This window comes from Tetrao urogallus (assembly GCF_951394365.1).
Source record: "Tetrao urogallus genome assembly, chromosome: 1".
Taxonomy (NCBI): domain Eukaryota; kingdom Metazoa; phylum Chordata; class Aves; order Galliformes; family Phasianidae; genus Tetrao; species Tetrao urogallus.
The window spans coordinates 2,293,930-2,316,138 of NC_136813.1; the positions used below are offsets into that span (position 1 = coordinate 2,293,930).

The 22,209-nt window shown below is 45.1% G+C and overlaps 1 protein-coding gene across 1 annotated transcript in view; it reads left to right on the top strand.

Annotated features, from left to right (window-relative positions):
- Window positions 1-22,209, top strand: part of UVRAG (UV radiation resistance associated) — a gene marked incomplete at both ends in the record, with an annotated part of 81,040 nt that overhangs the window by 22,849 nt on the left and 35,982 nt on the right. Inside the window, 6 exons of the mRNA XM_079542231.1 lie at window positions 9,053-9,158; window positions 12,192-12,318; window positions 13,017-13,101; window positions 13,567-13,654; window positions 14,224-14,284; window positions 15,904-16,069. Of these exons, the coding sequence (XP_079398357.1) occupies window positions 9,053-9,158; window positions 12,192-12,318; window positions 13,017-13,101; window positions 13,567-13,654; window positions 14,224-14,284; window positions 15,904-16,069 (633 nt within the window). The remainder of the gene's footprint in view (window positions 1-9,052; window positions 9,159-12,191; window positions 12,319-13,016; window positions 13,102-13,566; window positions 13,655-14,223; window positions 14,285-15,903; window positions 16,070-22,209) is intronic.

Genomic DNA, 22,209 nt, shown 5'->3' on the forward strand with positions numbered 1-22,209 from the left:
TTTACGAGCTCTCTTAAAATTGGTGTGCTGCTTCTTGACTCTCTGAAACACTGCAACTAAAGGCTGCCTACCAGACTTGTGCCTTCTGTACGAAACAACCAGAGGGGTTGTTGGGCCATGGGAAGAAAACTCTTATACTAATTGATGTTAAACCTTGGTTAAACAGAAGAAAATGTGTCCTGGTCATGCATTTTCTTTTTTCTTCCCTTATTTGCTTGTGAGTCACAAGGCAGAAGAAGAAACAGTTGGTTTTGGACTTGATGGACAGCAGCCCTGCTGCTAATACGTATCAGTGGGTTCTGCATGCTTCATCAGGCAGTACTGTGCTGCCTCGTTGCAGAAGTTGACGTTCACAACTGCTGGCCTTTCTACCTGCTTCCCTCCTAGTGGGAAAATTCCTTGGGAACTGAGACAAAGTTCTGTGCAGACCCAGATCCTCCCTGTTACCTTGTGCATGAAGTCAGGTTTTCTTACAGATCTGCTTTCTCTATTGCTGCTTCCCCGTGACACCTCGCTCAAAAGACTGATGGTAGCATTTATTCCTTGCTGATCACCTCCAGTCTCTGTTTGACAGCTGTGCTATTTCTCCTACTGGGAAGTCTGGTTTGCCACCTCTTCCAGGAGTCCAGGCCTGAACAACCAGCCTATAAACTCTTTCCAAAGATGGTTTTTGTGAGCACGTTCCTCCTAGAAGCAGAGGAGAGGTGCAGGGCACAAGCTGAGCTGTGATTCATCTGACAGGACGTATATGTTGGGAGGAAATGAATTGCTGCCTGCCTGCTTCTGTCCATTGACCATAAAGAGAATAGGGAAGTGTCTGCTATAAAGGTTTGCATCTGCTCACATAAATCCCACGTTTTGAAGACTTTTCTTCATTAGATGGTGTATTTGTAGTAAAACCTCCCAGCTTGCACATGTGGCTCAATGTCTTTTTATTTTTTTTTTTTTGTCAGATTGTGAATATGGAAAACAGATTGTAATGACTTTTAATTTCTCAAAGAAAGAAGCAGGTCCTGGTGATGCTGCGGTCTGGAGTTATTCTGATGGTACAACACCAACAGGTTTGCAGCATGGAGATTGAGACCATCTCCCAGTTCAGTCCTTCCTCTTGAAAGCTGCAAAATGAGAAGAACTTCTTCAGCTGTCAGAACTGTTTTTTCTGGGGGGGAAGAAATGGTTTTTATTTTTAGCTTTCGGATGAAATGAATAGCTAAAGCTTACGAAGCTGGTGAATGGGCCTTAATGAAAAACACGTGCTTGGCTCCAGTTATGTTCATGTAAAAAAGAAAAGGCAATTAGTAACACCAGAGAGTGTGAACAGTAGAAAAACTGGAGCGTTAGATTAAAAGGGTGCCTGTGTGCTCAGATGCTTAATTGCATGGATTTATGAGTTAATTAAGCAGGAGGAAAAGACAGATAGCTTAGCTGTACACAAGGAAGTGCTCAGCACCTCTGTAGCTCCTGAACCTTCATGCTGTGGTGCATGGACAAGATCCTGAGGCAGCCGTGGTGCAGCTAATAAGCTGTTCACACCACATGCAAGTGGCAAATGTTCTTGCAGTCATTTCTTTATGAAGAAGAGAGGCTGAAATGCTGAAGGGTTTTTCTCCCCCTTGGCCACGTCGTCATATTTCCTGACAGATTCACTTCAAGGCTTTCTAAGTGTTCTGTAGCTGGTTGTGACAGGCTCTGTGGTAACATGGTTCACCTCTCAGAGCTCACTCAGCATGGTCCACCTCTATCTGAGGCCATATTGTGGCTGTGTCCCTCTAATGAGCTCTCAACGTGTGCAGTACTGACTGGAATAGATTCAGATTTACTCTTCGCTCAGGTTTTTTTGTCCTTTAAACTTTGGAGGACAGAGTTTTTCACGTTAAGAGGAAGATGGGATGTGCTGACAACTGCTACAGAAAGGACTGAGCCCTGTAGATTAAAATCTCTCCTTCAGTTCCTAAATACAAAAAAGCAATGTCTTGGGTCCTACAATTGTTCTTGCAGCCTGGTCTGGTGGTTGGCAACTCCGCATGTAGCAAGGGATCATTGTGACCTTTTCAATCCCTATCTGGAGAACTAGAACAATTCCAGGGAGCATATGAGCTTTCATTAAACAAAGCATCTTCTCCCAGTTCTGCTGATAAGAGAATAAATTTGGCTGCAGTGTCCTGAGCAGCTGAACTTGGTTTTTCAAAGCAGCTCAAAACACCAGTTGAGCAGCTCCGCTGTTTTTCACGTTCCAATAACAGCTCAGCTTCACTGAGCTTAAATGGCCAAAGGTGGGCAGTGACAAGACACTGCTTGGAGGGGGAACAAAGCTCAGCTTTTCACCTATTACTTCCTTACTAGAGGCAGGGAAATGTATGAGTCTCTTCTCTTTTGGACTGAATCAAATGAGCAGCTGTGCAGTATTGAGCCTGGTCACGTTGATCATACAACCATAGGCTGGCCTGGGTTGCAAAGGAGCACAGTGCTCATCCAGTTCCAACCCCCTGCTGTGTGCAGGTCACCAACCAGCAGCCCAGGCTGCCCAGAGCCACATCCAGCCTGGCCTTGAATGCCTGCAGGTTTGGGGCGTCCACAGCCTCCTTGGGCAACCTGTGCCAGTGCCTCACTACTTTTTGTTCAGCTCTACCTCGCTTGGGAAAGCAGCTTTTTAACAAATGGATCAACTGGTGATTAATTCCTTCTGTCTTGAGCAGCAGTTATAACTATCTAATCCTGGAGTTAATCCCTGAGATGAGGAACAAAGAGACCAAGCATGCAGTCAGTGGAAGCAGTTCAGCATCCATGGAGTTACATGAGCCAAACGGGGTAACTGACTTTGGGCACCTGTCCCTTTAGGATATTGGTAGGTGTGTGGTAGGAAATGAAGGGACAGAGGAAAGATTTTTGCATTTTAAAGTATGCCCTGAGAATTATGCTGTCTGTTTCTAGCTTTTTTTTTTTTCCCCCCCTTCTCTCTTCTTAGAGAAGGATCTCAATTCATAGCTGTGACCAAAGCCTTTTTAAATGTTTTTCTGCAGTGGCCAGACTTGATATTTCTAACTGGGGAAGATTTCCACCTGGAAGACTTGGCTCTCTGCACTGTGTAGGCAGCCAAGGCAAGGCAGGCATCCTTTTGGCTTTGGACACGAGCACCCAGGTGGCTTAAAGCCAGCATAAATAAATAAGAACTGTAATCAGACCTCTGGAGTGCCTCTGTAGACTGCAGTGAGCAGCGCTGAAATGGATGAGCCTGTCAGGTGTGATCCCTTTCACCTTAAAACTCACGTGGGTCAGAGTTGTGGGGTAGCATCTTCCTGGGATGGGAAGCAGTGATGGAGGTGGAAATGGAAATGGAGATTCCATTTTTGGGAGGCTTGTTAAGGATTTCCATCTGTAGCATCATAGTTTGAGGCAAAGCACTTCCCAGGGGTTTCACTCGTGTGGTGCTAAGCTATCTGACACTGTGACTAATCAGTCATCAGAAGAGTCAATTTCCAAGCCTGGATTTTGCCAAAATCTGTGGAAGAGAGCAGCGTGCTTCATAGCAAGTTGAAACAGTCCATGAAGCCTAAGAGAATTTTTTTGTACCTTAACACAAATGGAGGATTGGTGATCTTTCTCTGCTGTTAGCCTTATCTTCAGCCTTCCTTTCCCACCACGTGAACAGGTCTGCTGGGACTCTTCCTTATTTTGGTGTGGCCTTCAGCACAATACACTAACTTCCTTCTCTCACCCTGGGTAGCAATCTCAATGAAGATTTAGATCAGAAATAGCTCGCCACGCCAGGGAAGGTCTGTACCGTGTTGTGACTGAGAACAAATGCGATGGGTTCAAGATCTCTCACTGGGAGAATGCTCTGAGAGCAGCGTGGGGGCGATGCTCCTGTATGGAGCAACAGCAGAATACTTCTGCAAGAGCTCAGAGCATCCCTCTGCTCTTTGTCTTGTGGTAGATCCCTCCTCTGCTTCAGCTGTAGTAGAGATCTGTGAATTAAAACAAGGCTGCTAGAGGCCTCGGGTTTTGAGCCTGCATTACTGGGGGAAATGGGTGCTCCATTTGGAGGCTTTCTCCTTTTCTGCTCGCAGCCCACGCTGTAGTGCAGGTGATCCTCACATTGGCTCCTTTAGATGCTTCTCCTTCTGGAGGCCTTCCTAGCTGCCTATCTGATGGGTTTTGTGTTTGGTTTTTTTTCCCTTCTCCAATTGCAAAGAGCTGAAAGCATTCGCTGGTGCAGTGTCCACATGGCCTTGATTATTCAGCCACTTAATTCAAGTCCTACCTATGGAAGTCAACTTGAAACCATTTGAGAGGATGATGGAAAGTATCTGAAAGCATCTTCTGTGAGTTCCTTACGATGCTGACTCTTGCAGAGGTTTAATGCTGTAAATAAATGAGCCAGGCTTGCATTTTATTCCCTACTGCCTTCTCTTGTCCTCCATCTGCTTTTGACAGATTGTAGGAGTAGGTTCCCAAGGAAAGTGGGAAAGGGAGTCTATGATTATAAATTAAGAGACTTTTCTTGTGGGAAAGTAAATGCAGACAGTGACGGTTTAAGGGGCTGTGTAAGAAATGTGCTACAGCTGGCTGGCACTGCCTATAATCTAATCTCTGGTCTGATTTAAAGAACTGTGTGTTGCATTTCTTTATTAGGAAAGTCTTGGCTTTGTTTAGTGGTAAGTTGGAGTATTTTACTTCCAGGATCCTGCATCTCACCAATGGCCAGAAGCAATCTGTTCTGTTTTTAAATCCCTGGTAGTAATTCTCAGTTTAAATTTAGGCTTGTCGTCGTTCTGGCAAATGAGACTTGAGGCATTTGTTTCTCTTGAGAAGTAGTGCAGTATGTGACTGCTGTCATTAATTGATGTATTTATGGCTTCAAGCTCCATACGTGAAAAATCCAGATGTCTGATAGAAGCAGATATTTGGGGTGTGTGGTGGAACTACAGAATATCAAATGTTGAATAAAGCTGAGGCATTTCATTAACGTAAACATAAACACATGTTGGCTTAATAGGCAAAACCATCAGAGGACTCCCAGCCTTTTTTCTTTCTTTTTTTTTTTTTTTTTTTTAAGCCAGGAATGGAGTTGCTATGTAAAGCAGTAAATCAGCAGAGCAATTAACAACCAAGAGGAATATCTCACTTGGAAGATATGGCCTTTCAGTACCTAAAGGGAGCCTGCAGACAGGAGGGGAGTCAACTCTTGGGAAGGAGAGATAACAGCAGGACAAGGGGAAATGGTTTGAAGTTGAAGGAGGGAAGAATGAGGTTGGATGTCAGGGGGAAGTTCTGTGCTATGAGAGTGGTGAGGTGCTGGAACAGCTGCCCAGAGAGGCTGTGATGCCCTGTCCATCCCTGGAGGTGTTCAAGGCCAGGCTGGATGGGGCCCTGGGCAGCCTGGGCTGCTGTGAAATGGGGAGGTTGGTGGCCCTGCATTGGTGGGGGGTTGGAGCTTTGTGATCCTTGAGGTCCCTTCCAACCCAGGCCATTCTATGATGATACAGCAGAGTGAAAGAAGTGTGGTTCAGATGAAGCTTCAAGTGAAGTTGTGCATTGTACAGTGCAAACTGGAAGAGGACAAACATGCCTGATCTAAATGTGTATGTTTGGTGGCCCTGCTAGGCAGGGGGGTTGGAACTACATGATCCTTGAGGTCCCTTCCAACCCGGGTGATTCTGTGATTCTGTGATATGCCATCACAGCATGTTCCCAAGCTGTGAAAGTTGAGTTAAGTTGGACCCTTGTGCTGTGCCGTCTTTTGGAAGTTGGGAAAACTGCTTTATTGTGTTAACAAGACTAGAACGTTGTTGCTAACAAGTCATGTAATAGTGAAGAAGTTCAAAACTGGACAGGTTTTTTTTCCCCAGGTTGAGTTAATTTCCAGAACATCAAATTCAACCTTAAAGATGTTCGAAGACATCAAACGACTCAGGTTTTTATTGGCAGAACACTGACTGAGTACTAGAATGATTTCAGATCTTAAAGCCAAGCTGAAAGGTGCTTTTTGGGGGGAGGGAGAGGAAACACTTGAAAAGCATTGGAGAAATGCTCAGAGATGTGGTGCCCAGAGAAATTCACAGAGAGGTGGGGGTGCCCCTTCCCTGGAGATGCTGAGGATCAGGCAGGATGAGGCTCTGAGCACCTGATGGAGCTGGGGGTGTCCCTGTGCACTGCAGCAAGTGGGACCAGATGGCCTTTAGTGGCTCTATCCAACTCAGACCATTTATGAATGCCCCCGTGAGCCCAGGTTTCATCAATTCAGGAACCAGCAAGCAATGAAGGTGTTGACTTTTTGCCTGCAGGTTCTTCTTAAAGCAATGATGTAGATGCAGTTTTTGTTGCCTTTAAATTACAGTACGTGACTGATGTTTTTGTATCTATTCCCCTTCTCTCTCTTCCCTCAGATAAAAGAATGCTTCCATCTTCTGCAGAGTCTCAGAAAGCCCGTGGTATGAGAATGGAAGGAGAACAGCAGCTTCATGCATTTCCCCTTCCAAACTGTATAAGGGTGGCCTCCCCAGTGAGGGATTTTAACATCTGCTTTCATCTCACTGCTTTCCCAGCAGCATTGTGCAACTCACCTGATCTCGGGCAATTGCACAGCAGCTCTCAGGACCCCAAACAACAGCAGTAAATCTATCAAAGTTAAGTTCCTGTTACTCTGCTGCTGGCTGACCGTGGCTGTGAGCTGCTGCAGGGACGCTGCAATGACGACACTGTTGGCTAAGATCTCTCTTTAAGAAGGCTTGAGTTTCTGCTGTAGCTGTCTTGGCTTCCCTGACCATCGATGGGAATTTGATGGCAGGCCAAGAGCCTCTCAGAGCTCTGAATTAGCTCTTAAAGTGCTGTGTAAGTGCTAATTTTAATAATAAATAATAATAAAAATCACTTAAATGATCTAGGAAGAATCCTGCGTTGGCTGATAGCGCGTAGGTTATTGCCATCAGTTGGCTTGTAGTTGTCAATTACTAAACCCATTTGGATTGTACTCAAGGCACACACTGTGCTAACTTTAGGCTCTAGCTTTGGCCGTGTTGTGCAGATGAGAAATGGAAACAAGATGTGGTCTATTAGCATTGAACTTCATCTCCATTAATTATATCTAAATTTTAATCCAGATTTATGGCCTGTGTTTGGTGTTCTGTGCGTTGGTGCAGTCGTCGTTGACTTCACTGAGGTCTGTTGTGCACGTGGAGCCGATGGGCAGAGTCTCCATGCTGGTGTTCTCATGGCTTAGTTTGCATTCCTGCAGTTGGGTGACCACAGGTTTCCATGTGGGTGCAGGTAGGGGCTTTTTTAGCTGGGGAGAGGAGAGTTCTGCCTTTTGCTGCCTTTGTGCTGTGAAGTCCTTGCAGTTTTAATCTCGGATGGCCCAGCTGCAGGTGTGACTGTGACCTTATTGTTACTGCTTTGAAGCTCCTGGGACAACTGGAGCAAGGATGAAGGCTTGCTGATACTGCTTGACTCAGTGCAAGTGGCACCATCTGACTCTGAGGCAGCCAGGTTGAACTGTAGCATCTCTTTCTCTTGCAAGAAATGACAAGGTGATCTTTGGCTTAAAACCAAATCCATATTAAAACCAGGCAGTTGCTGAACTGTTTTGTACAGCAGCCTCTAGTTTGAGAATACCCTTTTAGGCAGGGGTTCATCAAATTGAGGTGTCCTATAGTTTGTACTGGTTTAAGAGTCAGCCTTTGGTGGCTGTTTGTTCCTCACTCTCGGGTGTGGGTGGGACTCAAGGCTGTTAAAAAACTTGCAGGTTCTTCAGCTGAGCACGAATGTGGCAAACAAACCTCTGACAGTCTGTTAGCTTGGTGAATGCTCCTTTGATGGGTAAACCAACCCCAGCAGTGGGATTTTCCTGTGGGAGCGTTGCAGCAAGCGGGGCTGAGCAGCACTGAGTGCCTAACGGTGTTCTTCCCATAATCATATCAGATGAAGAGGAGAGAAAGGGGAATTTACCTTTCATTCTGTCATTGCTCTTAGCCCTGAGTAAGAATTTCTAACGTCTGGGAAGAAAACGTTCCAGACCTTTGGGATGGGGCAGGCTGGAAAATGTTGGGTAGGAGACTTAGATTCTGCTGTGTGAAGCCCAGGTGTGCTGGGGAAGGTGGGAAGGCAGTTCCCAATAGGAAATACACGTTTTTGAGAGGTCTTATGCCTCCAACAGGGTTGTGAGACCAATCCCATGGGTGAACTGGTGCTGTAGGCTTCAGAAACTTGGCTCCTGTGTGCTGGTTTGCTGGGCTCAGCTGGGTTAGGTGCTGTCCTCACACTGATGAAACTGATTCCTAATAGATGCTGCGGAGTGAAGTTGGGATGCTGGAAGGTGGTGTGAGAAGCAGTGCTTTGTGATAACTCGTGGTTGAAGCATGTGGCCTGGAGATCTTGGCCTCACTGCATGCAGGCCATTGGAAGCTGCTAGCCTGAAGCTTTACGTAGCTGTGCCTCCATTGCTCCTAAATCTAAAGGAATTAGAGACTGTAAAAGGAAGGAGCTGAGCAGCCTTTTCTCTGTTGTGCTGTCATGCTTTGGTCCTTGGCTCACAGCAGATATTTAACAATCCTTCAGTAAAATTCAGTGTTCCTTCAAAGGGACAGAAATCTTCAATTTTGGCTGAGCAAAGGTGGTCATTAAAGCCCGTATGAGAACAGTCTGGCAAAGCATTTGCTTAATGCAGTGGGTAACTGCCCACTGTTTTACTGTTCTGAGCAGACCCTAGGTGAACTCTTACTGCAGCAGCATGAATAGCATCTTAACAAAAGGAGGAGTTAATTGCAGAGCCCTGATTGGGAGGAGTGCACCTGGGCTTGCACGACAAGTTCTGTGTCTTCACATTGATTCTCATTTCCTCCAAGAAATATGCTAATTTCCAATCTGTGCTCGTTAGTTTCAGGGTGCTAATGACTTCTAGATCTGCCTCTTCCCATTACTTTCTTCTGTGTTTTCTTCAACAGGAGGTGGCAATCTGAGTTCCTCTTGCCTTGCTGGCTTCGACGTGCCTGGTGCATTCACCATTAGGAGCTGTGAGAAACCTCTAACACAGCTGTGATTTCTCTTCTCTTTACAGGCTTCACAGAGCCCAATGTGCAATTAAACAGACTCAGGTAACCGTTCAGAAAATAGGAAGGGAGATAGAAGAAAAGCTGAGATGCACATCTACAAGCAATGAACTGGTAAGTTTGGTTACTTAAGGTCTTATTCTATGCTGTAGAAGCATAAAACTTGAACAGGAAATCATAGAACGGCCTGGGTTGCAAAGGAGCACAGTGCTCATCCAGCTCCAACCCCTGCTGTGTGCAGGTCGCCAACCAGCAGCCCAGGCTGCCCAGATCCACATCAAAGCCTGGGCTTGAATGCCTCTGCAGGCATCCACAGCCTCCTTGGGCAGCCTGTTCCAGTGCCTCACCACCCTCTGGCTGAAAAACTTCCTCCTCATATCCAACCCAAACCTCCCCTGTCTCACTTTAAAACCATAGTGAGCTGGGGGTCGGCCTCGGCTCTCGTGTCATCAGTGATAGGAGCAGAGGGAATGGCTTCAAGCTACGGCAGGGGAGATTCAGGCTGGACATGAGGAAGTATTACTGTTCAGAAAGGGTGGTCAGGCACTGCAATGGATGCCCAGGGAGGTGGTGGAGGCACCGAGCCTGGGGGTGTTCAAGGAAAGGCTGGATGTTGTGCTGAGGGACATGGTTTAGTGGGAGCTGTTGGGAATAGGTGAACGGTTGGACTGGATGATCTCTTAGGTCTTTTCCAACCTTGGTGATTCTATGATTCTGTGATTCCCCCTTGTCCTATTGCTATCATATACATAAGAAGTTTATCAGGAAAACCAAACTTTAATTTGTCAAGTAAGTCCTGATGGGTTCTTGTGATGGATTTAGAGTGAGGTGAGTCTGCTGTCTGCATCTTTTTCCAACCTGCTCCCTTTGGGTGAATGGAATTCATGCGAAAGCTGTTGCTCAAGTGACATGTTAATTTTAAGCAGGAATTGTACTGGACCTTGTAATAGCTTTTGGCAGTTTGTTTTGCCTGACCTGTTGCCTTCCCCTTAAAAATATACTGGCACCTGCTTTAGGTTGTGCCCAAAAGGATCTCAGTCTTTTGACTCAGGTCAAAGCAATGAGTCTGCAGAACAGAATAGCTCAACATTTAGAAGATCGTGCTGGTGCTCAAGTGGTTTGCATCTGGTGCCTTGCATAGGAGGAAAAGGCAACTTCTGTGATGTAAGCTTTAGAAGATGGATTTTGCTTTGAGAATACTCAATTTCACAAGGTGCCAAACTGTGTTTAGGGCTTGACAAAGTGTGAAAATGGGGAGAAAAAACTGATAGCAGCGTTGCATTGTAGACAACTTCAACTCCCTTAGGAGCAATTTAACTCCATCCTAAAGCTTATTGGCCTTCTGCTGGTATCCTGGCTGTTAAAAGGCTTTTAATCATCTTTATCATCTTATCTTTCTGGTTATAAATCTCCTTGTCCCTCCTTCCAAAAGCTTTTCCTTAATAAATATGCGAGCGCGACTACGTGAAGAGCATTAAAACCAAAACTGACAGCAGCATTGCACGTGATGCAGCTTCTTAGTAAAATGATCTATAATACAAGGAAATAATTACCCACTTTTGCTTTGTTTAGCAGTCAAAACTCTTCCTGGGATTCAGTTCCTCTGTAGAAATGCATGAACTATGGTTTCATTCCTTAATACTGAGTCATGTTTCCTGCTGGAGCCTTGAAGCAGGAGCCTGAGCATACGTGTGTAACTGAGGCAAACAGGCAGAGGGAAGAGCTCAGTACAGTGCTGCCTCTTTGTCACACAGTGTTAAGGATTGTCCTCATTAGCTGCTTGGAAGAAGTGAAAGCTGGCTGAGTCCTACGGTGTGGCAGTGCCTGGTGGCACGTGCTCAGGGCTGCCCCTTGGGTTAGGGGCTCTGTCCAGGCTAGGGCTGGATTGCAGGTTCTCTTTTCCATTTTGAATCTATCCTCGGTTATAGAATTATAGGATCATAGGATGGCTTGGGTTGGAAGGGAGCTCAAGGATCACGAAGCTCCAACCCCCACCAATGCAGGGCCACCAACCTCCCCATTTCATAGCAGCCCAGGCTGCCCAGGGCCCCATCCAACCTGGCCTTGAACACCTCCAGGGATGGACGGGGCATCCACAGCCTCTCTGGGCAGCTGTTCCAGCACCTCACCACTCTCACGGCACAGAACTTCCCCCTGACATCCAACCTCATTCTTTCCTCCTTCAACTTCCAACCACTTCCCCTTGTCCTGCTGTTATCTCCCCTTTCCAAGAGTTGATTCCCCTCCTGTTTGTAGGCTCCCTTTGGGTACTGAAAGGCTGCACTGAGGTCACCTTGCAGCCTTCTTTTCTCCAGACTGAACGAGCCCAGCTCCCTCAGCCTATCTTCACAGGGGAGCCCTGCAGCCCTCTGCTCATGGTTATTCTCAACCAGCATTTGGAACTGAAAGCACACTCATAGTAGAAAACTCCGCTTTGCTGTGCTGACAGCAGCATCATTTCCTAGTGAAGAGAATGCCTCAAAGGAAAAAAACCGATTCTATTAAAGATGCAGAAAGTGAGAAACATGTAGAGGAAATAAATCCTTAAAACTTTGAAGATGGGAATCCTTCTAATGTAACTGCATAATGACACAGTCTGTTCTCTACTCTATGTTCTTTTGTATCCTTTTTTTCTCCTCACACTGAAGCTGGGATAGGATTTAATAGTGCAACTCAGACATTTCCAGCCTTTTTCCAGCCTCCTGCCTGGCTTTGGCATAGATTCCTCATTACTCACCTTCCTCCTGTGACCAAACCCTTTGCCAGGGAATTCTTGCTGTGCTCTCACTGCTCTGCTGTTAGCATCCATGTGTCTGTCCTGGGGGACTTTCCTGTTGCCTCTCCTTCATCTTCTGATTTCTGCCTTGGGCTGGGTTGCATCACAGAGCACAGGAGAGGAGATGGATCCTGCAGGACAAGCAAGCACAGCTGAGTTTTTCTCCTTCCAAAGCAGTGAAATGATTTTGGTCCCTCGTAATCTATTACATGTGGTTATTTATTGCCTCACCTTTTTCTCTGTTAGATGCTGGTCTTGTTCTGTTTCTTCTTGTCAAACCTCTTTCGTGGATTTACCTACGTGAGGAAAAACTGAAAAAGAAGTAGGTTGCTTTTACTACTTTTTCACCTATTTTATTCTTCTTCCACAAGAAAAAGGAGAGTGAATGTTTACAGTTGAAGATCCTGGTGCTACGTAATGAACTGGAGAGGCAGAGGAAGGCCCTTGGTCAAGAAGTAGCTTTGTTACATAAGGAAAAGAATACTTTACACGACAAAGGTGAGCATACAGATGTTACTGCTTTGCTGCAGGTGTTCATAATCTGAACAGAAGAGATTTAAAGCTGTGCTTAACTAAAATTTCCTGAAAGAAATCAGAAGAGCTGCTCTGTAGAGCAGTAAGCAATAGAAGTGGTACCATGCAAGTGTATTTTAATGCCATGAGGGATGTTTTTGAGCCTGTGACTAGGATCCCATCCTAAGTGTTACAAGACAAAAATCATCCTTAGTAACTTCTATAGCAAGTAAAAGGTGAAATGCTTAATCACTTTGGCCTTTTCTTTTACACTGAAAGTGTCCTATGGTGAAATGCTGCATGGTTGTGCCTTCAGAGCTCACCAGCAGCTGTTTAACATGGATGTCTGATCTTGGTGGAGAAGTTCTTCTGAAATTCCAGTTAATTCTGGCTGTGTTTAAGCTATGTCAACTAAATTATGCTGCCACAGTGGCCGTGGAGGAAACGGGTCTTAAAAGAGAATGAGGGTTTGTAGGCTGCACTTGGCTGTTGGATGTTGTATAGGGCATGAAGAGTGACACTGCAGTTCCCCAATTTGGCAGCATGACACAGAAAATGAGCACCTGGGAGTAAATGAAAGGGTCAGTGCCAACACTTGGACTTTTTAAGGTTAGATACTGATGATAACTAAGAAAATCTTTGGTACTGCTTGTTCTTGTTTCCTGATTCCTCTTATTGCTTAGGAAATGCATTTGAGGCTGAGTATCAGAAGCATCAAGAGCGTAATGAATCCCTGCATGAATTAAGAAAAGAATGCACTGCAAAGAGGTAAAAGGACCCATGTTCTGGGTTTTTTTTTTTCCTTCCCCACTTGCCTGCAATTGGAAAGGAAGTGCAGGTTTGAGAGCAAGGCATTAAAAGGGACATCTGTGGTGCAGATTTCTTCCTGCTGTCACTGCTTCTTTTAAGAGATGCTCCAGTTCCTGGAAAGCAGAAGTGATAATGAACGGTAGCAAGTGTAGAAAAAGATGCTTTGTTGCACTCTAGGACTTTCCTGCCAATTTTGGTGAAGCACTGCTTCGTAGCAGTTAATTGTCATAGTCAAAACATGCCTGTGGTAAGAGAGACAGCTGATAAAAAGCTAGTGTTGTCTCCTGCATTTATTTTAATGCAAGTATTTTGCTGAGGGAAGGGGGGGGTGATACTTGGGAAGGCGTGGGAAAGGTGATGGGTGCTGGTATTTATTGGAAGCTTTTGAAGAAGGTAATGATTCGGGCTTCTTTTTCCCCAAAGAGAACTGTTCCTGAAGACCAACGCCCAGCAGACCGCTCGATGCAAGCAGTTGCTCTCAGAGCTGTCCTACATCTACCCTATCGACCTGGTATGTTTCGGGGGGTCCTCAAATCTGTGCTTGGTGTAAGAAACAGGAAGCTCATACCTGCAGCAAACCAAGCCTCTGTTTTCTTCAGGATGAAGCTTCCCCTTCACTCACGTGCTGCTTTTTACAGCTTTTTCTTGGATCTGGGCCTCAGGCTGTAAACCTCACACGGAGAGGACTTATGCCAGCATCTCTCAAATAATCTGCACTCTAAGAGTAGAATGTAACTGTAACTTAATGGATACTTGCCACTTCCTGTATAAGTGTATAAAGCAACCCTGGCAGTAGGCTAGCTTCACTCTAACGGGGCTCACAAAACCAGATGTCAAAATATAGAGCTCCTCAGCCTTTCTGTGCACTGCATTAAGATAGAGCTCTTCCTCTTCAAACAGAAAGCCCATTTATTTCTGAATTACTTGAGATGTGGGCTGAAACGTTACCTCAGTCTGTCCGGGTGTCATTGGGTGTTCAGTTTGTCTTTACAAGATGTGCTTTGTTGTCTCTGGGTTTTGTGTAGGCTTCTGTTTTCTGGCTGTTGTTGTCCCATTCTCACTTTGTTTTTAAACTTGCAGAATGACCAGAAGGATTACTTTGTTTGTGGAGTCAAGCTTCCGAACTCTGAAGACTTTCAAGGTAGCTGGATATTTAATTCACTTCTTACAGCTGCTTCTGCACTCAACAAAATTAAGTGAACTGATGGCAATAGTGAAGGATTTGCATTTCTGATTGGAAAGGTGTGGAGTGGAAGAAAACTTGCTCGGTATTTGGTCCTAATTCCTTGCTAGTGCAAAGGTAGTTTGACCCTCAGAACAGTGCCTCTGTATCTTGAGTTTAAATGGTGATGCACATAAATATGACTTCAAAGCTGCCTGACTACCTGCCATGGTATGGCAGTATTTTACAAGCAAGCTTCTGCTGTAGCTTCTGACATCATCTTTTTGCAGAAGCAAACACACACCTGCCTGTGTCACGGTCATACAGGTGGCTGTGTGCATTCATCTGCAGGTGTTGGATGTGATTTGGAACTGCCTTAAACTCTTGGAAAGGGGAGATAACAGCAGGATAAGGGGAAATGGTTTGGAGTTGAGTGAGGGAAGATTGAGGTTGGATGTCAGGGGGAAGTTCTGTGCTATGAGAGTGGTGAGGTGCTGGAACAGCTGCCCAGAGAGGCTGTGATGCCCCGTCCATCCCTGGAGGTGTTCAAGGCCAGGTTGGATGGGGCCCTGGGCAGCCTGGGCTGCTATGAAACATGGAGGTTGGTGGCCCTGCATTGGTGGTGGTGGGAGGTTGGAGCTTCGTGATCCTTGAGCTCCTTTCCAACCCAAGCCATTCTGTGATGATCCTATGAAAATTCCCTTGAATTTCTTGTTCCCAGTGCTTGTTCACTCTGCCAGGCATATATGATTTCTGGGGCAAAAACTTCAATCATGAGACGGTAGGAATTAATTTGTGCTACTGATTGGTGCATTATTAAATGCCCAATTAATGGAAGCATAATCTTTAAAGGAATTGCAGAATGGCTTGGATTAGAGGGGACCTCAAGGATCATGAAGCTCCTACCCTCCTGCTGCAGGCAGGGCCACCAGCCTGCAATTCATGGGAAGGCAGTGCTGTGCATTTTTGGCCTGTCTCAGTGCTCTGTTATTAACTCCTCGTTAAAAGAATGATTAACTCCTTATATCATAGGCTCTAGAAATACTGTATTACTGGGGAGAAGTACTAAACATTGAAGTTAATGAAATAGGGAGTTACGTTTGAAAAGCAGCTAACTTCTAATAGCCCTATAGCCTCTCTTGTTCTAGGGGTCAGTGTGATGCTGGAGGTGCTGAGCATCATTAAAAGCTTTATTAGAGGACCTTAGATTAGCTGATTGCCCAAGGCTGGTTGTTATGCTGTTTATATTGGTGTTCTCTTGCAAAGAAAGGAAAGAAATCATGGAGGAAAAAAAAAAACCAAAAACAAAAACCAACAAAGCAAAACAGAAAGGAAAATAACTTTTTAGCTTTGAAAGGGTAAAATTGAAGGGAGGACACCCCATCAGCCATTTAGTAGAAGAGGCATTTAATAAAAGGAGCAAATGGTGAACTGCAAAGAATTGTAAAGCAGTCCATTGGCTTCACTTGCATCTGTTCTTAAGCTATAACTTCTGGTAACTTCCTCAATTATATTGTTTGCTGAGCAGTGAGATGAACTTGTGCTGAGTCTGCATGGAGATTCAATTGATGATTTAATGTTCTTTTTATGATTCACAGCAAAAGATGACGGAAGCATCGCTGTTGCCCTGGGCTACACCGCTCATTTGGTTTCAATGATCTCCTACTTCTTACAAGTGCCACTCAGGTATCCCATAATTCACAAGGGCTCCAGGTCTACAATCAAAGATAACATCAACGACAAACTGACAGAGAAAGAGAGAGAGTAAGTATGCCACCAGATGTCCTGCTTTCTTCAAAGCAACAGGTCAGCAATAAAGCACACCTGAACTCGAGCAGTCCTGTGTGCTCAGCTGGGTTACTGATCTTGAAGTTATTTGTTACAGTCTTCAGTAGCTTTGCGACAGTACTTTTGAGTTTCAGATGGCCAAATGCTGTGATCTGACAGTAATTAGTCCAGCTTTGTCATCTGGGGTCGTTTGGCAGGCTGTTGATGAGGCATCTCATAATGACAGCGAAACCTGAATAGTGTGCCTGGTAGGTAAGCTGTGGGTTCTGATGGGAAAGCTCACCTTCTTGTGTTCTTTCTGTTACGTGCATTTCATTCCCATAGTCAGAAGTTATAACCTTTAGTGAGGCTGCCAGTGCTGCTGTAGTGCTTGCAATGAAATAAACAGCTTTCTTTAACACGGAGGATTTTGAACAGGTAGGAAAAGAGTATTATGGATTGTTACCTACTAATAAATCAGTGCTCAGTGAAGAGGTTTTCATCTGGTCTGTGTTCACTGACCTTCAGTGCACACCTCGGCTATTGTTGTGCTGCTAGAAAACTATCTTGCTGTCCTTAAATCCACCCTGAGTGTTTTCTCTTGCCTTTTGGCTCTCTGCCTGTTTTCACGCTGTCTCTGCACCTGTGTGCTTCCTTAGGAAAGCAGTGACAATTACTGCCTAAGCTTTGCTTTGTAGCCTGCAGCTCAAAGGAATACGACGCTGACCAGCTGTGGGAGGCCAGCTGCTCCACTCTGATCCTCTGTGCCTGCAAACAGTTGCAAAGTCAGGTTTGCAGCACCAGTAACTTCCTTATGTGGTGGGTTTTTTTTTTTTCTCCCCACTTGTAACGTTTGAAAAAGGAGCAAAGGAAACGGCTGGGGGGAAAATAGCTGTCTGTATTTCCTGATTCAAAACACAAAACCTTCTCTTTGGATGCACACAATGGAAGCATTGTAGTATTTTAGCAGCATTTCCTAATAGTTCAATCAGGATGGAAGGGTCTTTCCATGTTGTGCATAGTTGGGAGGGTTGGGATTCTTGAAGCATCCGATTTCTTTTTGAAGCTCAGTAACTTCTGGCAGGCCAGCAGAGGTAATTTGCCTTCAGAATTAAGCTGTCACTGAGGTCTTACTGTTCTGACAAGATAAAATACGGATTGCAGTAGTTGTCCTGCAAATGATTTTTGATACCAGTTTAATAACTTGCCCAAACATTTCCTGGATAACTTACACAAACACATTAACGTTCTATTAAGAATTGTCGTCTAAGCATATGTAAATCCCCTCCATACATCTCATTTAGAAGAGCAGCAAGCAGAAATGTTTCTGTCTGGAAAACAAATTTGAGGAATAGAGCTGCCTGTGTGTGGGTGTCTGAAGATTAAACCAATTTCCTGTTGTCTGAGACAAAGTGGAAGGTTTTAGTCCTTGAGGCTCCAGCCTTCCAAACCCTCAGGACTCAGTGCTGTATTTCACAATAGGTTTCTGAAAAGGAGAAGGTTCAGCTAAGTGTATTAATCCCTATTGGGCTGTTTACCTGCGTTCTGTAAGATTGTTTCAGGATTAACTCCTGCCTGAGATCTTCTCTGCCCTGCTATTGGGGAGCCAGTCCCTCCAAACTCTCAGGTGACTTGAGTTGCTATAGGAAACCTCAACTGTCTTAACTTGCACTTTTCCTTCTCCCTTCCAACTTGGGGTCTTCTATGGTTCTAGTTGCTGGCACTGAAGCATGCACACAGCAGGGGGCTGTGGTTAGCATCTCTCCTGCATCCAGCCCCATTACTGTATGCCACTGGCAGGTATTGTAGATATTTTGCAATTGTAGAGGTGCTGGCATTTATTATCTACTCAATACCTGTTCCCTCTGTATCCTATCAATGCATTTGGGCACTACTAAAAGGCTGTATTTATGGCTTCCTGAGCCAACGTAAAGCAAGAATAGAACTTGGAGTAAATACCTCATTAACACGTTTCCTCAGTGGTCCCTTTGAGCATCTTCAGAGTGCATCATACATATAAGAGGAAGCAGCACCCCTTCCAAAGGCTCTGAATACAGAACTCCCAAATTGAAGCTGCTTAGCACAGCAGTGAGTTCCTTCCAGTGGCAAACAAACACCCTTGCTAAATAAGCTACCTAAATTCCTTGGCACTGTGGAATAGAAACACTTCATCTTGTTTTCATCAACATGGTAAGAATGCTGAAAGTGAACTGGTGATGCCCTGTGCTGATGCTGTCTGTCAAGTCCTGCATTTAATGTTCTGTTAGCCTGCTCCCAGAGTTTTAAATAAGGCGTAGCTTCTGATCTGTAGCAAAATAAGAAATGCTGTCTGGAGTAAGACATGCTTTGAGTAACTGCCTGCGTTGGTGGTGCTGCCTTTGTCGTATTATTTTTAGATAGTCTCAGGTCTTGTCTTGAAATGCTGATATAAGCTAAACATCTTGCAAGGTGAACACTGCTTTTTGCTCTATCTGAATCTCTGTTTGAATCTTTTCAAAGGGTATTGGTCTTGTTTGTTTGATTACTGTTGTGTGTACTTATGCATCTGTTTGAGAGTCTTTTGGCTTCTGTGCTGCCTCAAGGCTCTAATTACTCTCTGTGTTTTGTAGTTGAAGCTTCACATGACTCCAGTTTTAAGTATAGAATACCAGAGAAGCTGTGGCTGCCACATCCCTGGAGATACCCAATGCCACGGATGGGACCCCGGGCAGCTGAGCTGGTGGGGGGCACCCAGCCCACAGCAGGGGTTGGAACTGGATGGACTTTAAGGTCCTTTCCAACTCAAACCATTCTATGATTCTATTTTGTGCTGCCATTTATGTAGGCTTAGCTCAAACAAGACCACATTATGTCAGCCCATTGTGTCTTGTGAGTGTAATCAAGATTTGTATATAATTATTGAAGTATTTCCTGGCTTTGAGACAAACCTGTGCAAACCATTTGCATTTTTCACTTTCGATGAGATTGCTCCAACATAAGAGTGAAGGTGGTATCACAGAACAGCTGCCCAGGGCCCTCATCTGACCTGGCTTCAAGTGCCTCCAGACATGGGACATCCACAGAGTCAAGAATTTCCTTCTAACATCCGATAACATAGACTTAAAATGAATTGTATTTCTGTAGGTGCCAAGAGCTTAGAGCCTGATTTCATTGTTGCTTAGTCCGCTTGGTAAAGCAGCAGAGGCGCAAATCGTTAGAACCAGGTCAGTGGGTTGAGGCCACCTTGTAATTCAACATGAAATGTGGATGGCTGTCAGATCTTCAGCACGCTTCTGTGTTCCTCCAGGATGTAAAACAGCAATGAGTTCATCTCAAGGCGTCTTATTTACAGCCAGAGCTGATGGATGCTTGGCCAGAGAACCGTAGAGTTGTGTGAACGTTAAAGTATTTGCGTGGCTTTGTTGATTGAATCCCATTCGAACCTGCAGGGTTTGTAGCTTGTTTTAGGATGCTTTTAATTGGTTTAAGAGGCCAAACTCGAGAGAAATGGAGAAGTTAGAGTAGTCAGGCCAGGTGTACTTTTAACGTGCATGTGTTTGAGCAGTTCATTCCGTGGGCTGGGGTTACATTTAAGACAAGCTTGTTTGCACTAATAAAGCAAGCTTCCATTTTACTGTGTGTGGCTCACACAGGACTGAGTCAAGCAGTCTCAGTTATGACCAGCAAGTTGTGATGCGAGAAGTTCTGCCTGTTGGACCTGAGGAGAGGAAAGCTGGCATCGAAACTGATTCTGTGACTGCAGTGCTTCCATGTTACCTACCTGGATTTGCAAACAAGAGGAGCAAAGCCTTGCTGAGCAGGCGTGTGGGCAGTGCTTGGGGTGCTGGGAAAGCATGGATTGAATGAGCTCAACCTAAGAGTGCTTCGTGCTGCTGTTTCTAAGAATGTGCAAGCTGAAAAGGAGAGGAGGTGGCTATTGCTTTGCATCCAGCTGCAGATAAACCACTTGCAACACAGCCATCTGAAATACTGTGACACAGGCAAGTGAAGAATAACTTCACACTGATACTAACTTCATCCAGCAGGACAGGGGAATCTTTAATCACGTTTGGTGCTTCAGCAGGGTTGATAAACTGGCAGCTCTGGGGGGAGGGGGAGGAGGGGGATCTTGGCAAACTGGAATCAGATGGAGGGAGATGGTTTGTTGAGAAATCTAATAGCTGTCAAAGCAGAATTGATTCTTTGTGGTAGATTGAGTGCGTGTTAAGTGTTCAACTGTGTTGCTCAAAGAATGCTTTTTGCCATGAACTTATCTTGAACTGCTATTTCTGCCTTCCACATTCTTGAGGGTATTTAGCTAGAATCCAGGGCTGTTTTATTCTTGATCACCAAAAATAGTGCTTTTTGCCTTCGTTGGGCCATCATCGTTACGGTGCACAGATTATAAATGACATCAGGTGCTCTTTAATGAACGTAGATGACATTAACGCTGGCTCTGGGAGCTTGACAGCTTGTGCATGCTGCTAGCCAGGCTGAGAAAGCAGAGTTTGCTTATTGCAGTAGATGAGCCCACCGCCCCCAGACATCCACAGCTGAAACATGTTTCTGTGGAGATGTACTGGTCTTTGCTTACTCCCATTAGAACTCAGTGCTCCTGATGAGGTTATTATTCAAAACATTACTTCATTTTTCAAGGAGCGAGGACTTGACCTCCTTCGAGTGTCCTCTGGTTTAAAAACGATCCCTCCGTGGCGGGGAGATTTAGAGCTCTGATAGCAAGGCTGTCTGCTCTATCCATACAGTCAGTCTTTATGGTGTGATATTCATCACAGCAAGCCTTGGGTTCAAGCTGCAGTGTGTCAGAGAGATGCACAATCAACAGAAACCCATCCTTGTTGCACACATTGCTGGCTGAGCTCTTTAGGTGTGTGAAAGTCTTATTTGCTGAACTAGTAGAAAGATATCTTCATTTTTTTCTTTACTTATAAACTTGCAACTGGCTTATCAAGACTTTCATCACCTGGGTCTTTGGGTTCTTTCCCTACGTACAGCCTGTACATATTGAAGTGATTGTGTGTTCACCAAGAGCAAGGTCACAGCAGTTACACTGCTTAATAGAAAGATGGCAGTGCTTCTGCTTTTGATTAGCTCACTGTTGAGCTATCCAGATAGGCATTTTGCAAGTATGCTTCATACAGTTGAGCTGCCAATATGTAATAGATTTCTTTCCCATTAAACTAATTTTCTTTGCATTGTGTCAAGTGTGGATGGGGAAGTGCTTTTCTCCCTTGGCAGTCTGTATTTTTGTCATCAGGTTTGTTTTACAAGTATTTGTTTTCTCTCAAGTAGAGACTAAGAAGCGTAAGTGAATTCAGATTTGATTACTCTATGATTCATATTTGTCTTAATCTCATCTCTAACAAAACAAAGCGTCTACTTGTGATTCCTTTGACTGCCATTCCATTGGATTTCCAGCTTAGATCCCCACCTGGTGAATTTACTTTTGCCTTTTCTAATCCTGCTGTTTGCTGGCAGACTCGTTAACTGTTCCTTGCAGGCTGTTGGTCACAGCGAGGGGAATCTGCAACCTGTGCTATTGACTGGCAGCTTGATATCAAGGGGACCCACAGTGCTCTGTGCTGCATCTCTGAGGAGCTGAGTGCTGAAGGCAGGTTTGTGCTCCAGCATTTTAGTCATGTTCCTACCACCAAGAGTCAGCTGGGCAAGATCTGTGCCAGTCTCTGCTCTGAAGCGGGGTCAAACCACTCAAACCTCAGTGTATCTTATCTGGAAGGGAAGGAGGTTTGGGGCCCTGAGCGACCTGATGTAGTGCTTGATTTTGATGGTGGGCAGCCCTGTGCCTGTGGCAGGGGCTTGGAACTTTGAGGCCCCTTCCAACCCAAGCCATTCTGTAGTTTTATGAGCTCTCCCAATGCTTGATGTGAAGTGTGCTGGGGGAATAGTGGTTCAGAGCGAGATGGCTGGACAATGGTTGCCCTGCTTTGCCCTGCTCACTGTTTTAGTTTAAAGGCTTTCAAGACTTGCTTTATTCTGGTTGAGAAAAGCCCTAGCACTTCCTCCTCTCGGTGCAGCATTCCTTTCAGATGAGCAAATAGTAAGTGGTGAGGTTGAAGAGAAAACTGCTCCTTCCTCCCCTGCCTGCCCCCGAAAAGGGGGCGAAGTTGAAACTGAAACTT